General features: G+C 40.7%; 1 protein-coding gene across 1 annotated transcript in view; it reads left to right on the top strand.

The window, feature by feature from the left end:
• The window catches only part of cacna1eb (calcium channel, voltage-dependent, R type, alpha 1E subunit b), a 48,648-nt gene that overhangs the window by 44,053 nt on the left and 793 nt on the right, over positions 1-3,802 (top strand). The window contains exons 44-48 of the mRNA XM_020595874.1: positions 1,340-1,446; positions 1,534-1,633; positions 2,138-2,270; positions 2,897-3,060; positions 3,714-3,798. Of these exons, the coding sequence (XP_020451530.1) occupies positions 1,340-1,446; positions 1,534-1,633; positions 2,138-2,270; positions 2,897-3,060; positions 3,714-3,798 (589 nt within the window). The remainder of the gene's footprint in view (positions 1-1,339; positions 1,447-1,533; positions 1,634-2,137; positions 2,271-2,896; positions 3,061-3,713; positions 3,799-3,802) is intronic.

The following is a 3,802-nucleotide window of genomic DNA, read 5'->3' as shown; positions in this document are numbered from 1 at the left end:
GAGGGGAGGAGAGGAGAGGAGAGGAGAGGAGAGCAGGAGGGGAGGGGAAAGAAACTCAGAGCATCATGGGGCCCCCAGCAGCCTAGGCCTATAGCAGCATAACTAAGGGAAGGCTCAGGGTCACCTGATCCAGCCCTAACTATAAGCTTTATCAAAAAGGAACGTCTTAAGTCTAATCTTAAAGGTAGAGAGGGTGTCCGCCTCCCGAACTGAGACTGGGAGTTGGTTCCATAGGAGAGGAGCTTGATAGCTAAAGGCTCTGCCTCCCATTCTGCTTCTGTGGACTCTAGGAACCACAAGTAAACCTGCACTCTGAGAGCGAAGTGCTCTGTTAGGATGATAAGGCTCTACGAGGTCTTTAAGATATGATGGAGCCTTGTCATTAAGGGCTTTGTATGTTAGGAGAAGGATTTTAAATTCTATTCTGAATTTTACAGGGAGCCAGTGGAGAGAAGCTAATATGGGAGAGATATGATCTCTCTTGCTAGTTCCTGTCAGTACTCTGGCTGCAGCATTTTGGATTAACTGGAGGCTTTTTAGGGAATTATTGGGACATCCTGATAGTAAAGAGTTACAGTAGTCCAGCCTGGAAGTAACAAATGCATGGACCAGTTTTTCAGCATCACTTTGAGACAGGATGCTCCTGATTTTTGTAATATTGCGCAGGTGAAAGAAGGCAGATCTAGAGACTTGGATTTTGTGTGATTTAAAGGACATATTCTGATCAAAGATGACTCACAGGTTCCTCACAGTAGTACTGGAGGCAAGAGCTATGTCATCTAAAGTAACTATATGATTAGACAGCAGATTTCTAAGGTTTTCAGGCCCAAGCACAATAACTTCAGTTTTGTCAGAGTTTAGAAGTAAGAAGTTGCAGGTCATCCAGGCCTTTATGTCTTTAAGACATGCTTGAAGTTTGACCAGCTGACCTGATTCATTTGGCTTCATAGATAAATATAACTGAGAATCATTTGCATAGCAATGGAAATTTATGTTGTGCTTCCTGATAATATTGCCTAAAGGGAGCATGTATAAAGTGAAGAGAATTGGACCTAACACAGAGCCCTGTGGAACGCTGTGACTAACTTCAGTTTGTGTGGAACATTCGTCATTAACATGAACAAATTGAAATCTTTCTGATAAATAAGATTTGAACCAACTTAGCGCAGTTCCTTTAATCCCAATAACATGTTCAAGTCTCTGCAGTAAGATGCTGTGATCAATGGTGTCAAAAGCAGCACTGAGATCTAAGAGGACAAGTATGGAATGTGGCCTGACTAAGCTGGAATTAAAATTGGAACAAAACTTTGACATGTTGTTTTTCTGTCTCTCATTTCAGAAGAGTAGCTTGATGTTCAAGCGCCTGGATGCCTCAACCCTCCCAGAGGATATTCTGTCCAACACCCAGCCCCTGCCGATGATGGCTCATAGCGCGGGTTCAGCCCTGTGAGTCTGTGCATGCATGCAGATTTGTGTACTTTTGTGTGTACTTTTTTTCTGTTTGACTACTATTTTTTGTCTGCCCTAATACAGGACCAGAGGAGGTTTTGTAGCTTTGAGTCCAATCTCACCCCAGGAACTGTTTATGCCCCCCATCAGCTCCGACATTGATGCTAGTCAACAGGAAAATCTGGTAAGAATGAGGACAAAAATGGGCATACAACATGAATACCTACAGCTAAGTATTAGAGCAATTACCCAAGTCAGAGTCATCAAGGTTTGCATTAAACACAACTGACACAGCTCTCAACACTTTAAAAGGAGATTACTTACTACGTGTGACACAATAGCTAAACAAATGCACTCGCAAACGCACACACACACACATACTACCTAGAAGTGAACAGTGTGAAAATCACGTCAATATCTTATACCAAAATATTATGGTCCAAGTCCTTGTCTCCAACTTCTGAGTCTGAACGCAGTCAGTGCTCGACAACAACACTTCTGTAAGCACAACATCAGCAATACAAGTACACACACACACCTACTACATAAACGTTGTGCTAGACAGACCATCAATTAAAATGAAATCAATACAACAGTTCTCCTATGTCTCTACTCTGTAATGGTCTGCTTATTTCTGAATTGCACTGTGTTTGCATGGTTGTCTGTGCGTGTTTTTACATACAAGCAGACGGAGGTTGAAAGTGGCTCCATGAAGCGTTCAGCTTCCACTGCTGGGGAACAGCAGGTGAACGGTCTTTGGCAAGAGGAGAAAAGCCCTGAGCGAGTGTATCGACCTCGTCACAAGAGCTATAAGGCTGCTGGTTAGTCCTGCTCACCTGTTATTACTATACCACATCGGTTTATGGACTGTACAGCATGACATATTTCTTTCTTTCTCATCATTTGCAATCATTTTACAAAGTTAAATCCATCTCATGACCAGAAATATTACTCCAAATAATTGCTAATGTTGTTTCATGTCTGCTGGATGTGTGATTGAGCAACTGTATGTTAAAATGGTAATCTAACAAACTTCATAAAACAAATGCTGTTTACAGCTTGTTCCCACTTCTCCCTAGTGGCCAAAAAGATCCCTTATTGTGGTTTTATTTTCCTGATTTATCAATAGCATGACTCAGTTACAAAGAGTAGCTAAAAATCAACATTGGCAAGATGAGAAAGTTAAGATATTAACCAAACAATTAATATATTAATGGCATAACAAGATAGTTGTGTCAACTTAAATGGACAAACTTTTATTTATAAATGGCTAGTGTTCTGGGATGAATGTTTATGATGAGTTTATAGTTTTAGGGTTGTTTTTTTTTTGTTCATTTTTTTGGGGTCCACCTCTGTAAGTCTTTATGCAGCATTACTCACAATTTTCCCTTTCTTCTTCTCTTAATCTGTCATTTTGTGTTGTCTCCTCTCTTGAATCTCCTTTTAGTTGCTCGGTCTGAACACTGGAAGCAGAGTGACAGGGAGCGTGGACGGTCCAAGGAGCGCTGTCACCTCCTCTCTCCAGACACATCTCGTTGTAACTCAGAAGAAAGGAGCTTACAGCCGTCACGATCCTCCAGCGTAGAGAGAGCACATCCCCAAGACAAACAGGTAGGTCAGACATACTAAAAAAAACCCCCAGCATGGTCATAAAATAACAAGAACTAGGGACAAAACATACTTTGAAGTGTGTACAATTAAAATGAAGCAGCTAATTTGCCTTTTTACATGTTAGTTCATGTTCATATTGTTTTTGGTGAGCAGGCAGATGTTCATATGTGAATGCCACTGTTCTTCAGGCCACCAAAGTGATTGATGAGAGCCTATGATGAGGGCTTCTTTCTGTTGCACTGAGGGGCGAGCCAAGAATCATTAAACATTTTATAGTTAGGAAACTGCTGACTATATAGTCTAAAGCTGTAGAAAGTATTTGCAACATGCTGCCAAATAAAATCTTAGGCAGGATATTAAAGTTGAAATATTATTATTATAGTTTTTCTAATACTGCTATGTAGATCTATTGCAATATGCAAATGGATGTAAGATCACATGAACTGTTAAGTTGTAAACCTTCTATTACTCTGTTACTCAGCAGACATTTTTGTGAACACTCAACAATAATACATAGTACAATTCCACACTTATGACAAAATCTGCTTATTAATGAGGAAAACTGTTTTTTTCTGTTATTGTTTTTGATGACTAACCATTAATGTTCTGATCATGGAGACTGTCAAATGCCTCTTCTTTAAATTTGTTTCCAGGGCAACAGCTCAGACAGTCCAGTGCCCTCCACCTCAGAGTCCAGCACCCCCAGTGGCCAACGACCATTATCACAAACCCCGAACCGCTC

Source organism: Monopterus albus, unplaced genomic scaffold, assembly GCF_001952655.1.
Source record: "Monopterus albus unplaced genomic scaffold, M_albus_1.0 scaffold28.1, whole genome shotgun sequence".
Taxonomy (NCBI): Eukaryota; Metazoa; Chordata; class Actinopteri; order Synbranchiformes; family Synbranchidae; genus Monopterus; species Monopterus albus.
The sequence above is the reverse complement of the archived record's forward strand: the minus strand, read 5'-3'. Positions and strand labels throughout refer to the sequence as shown.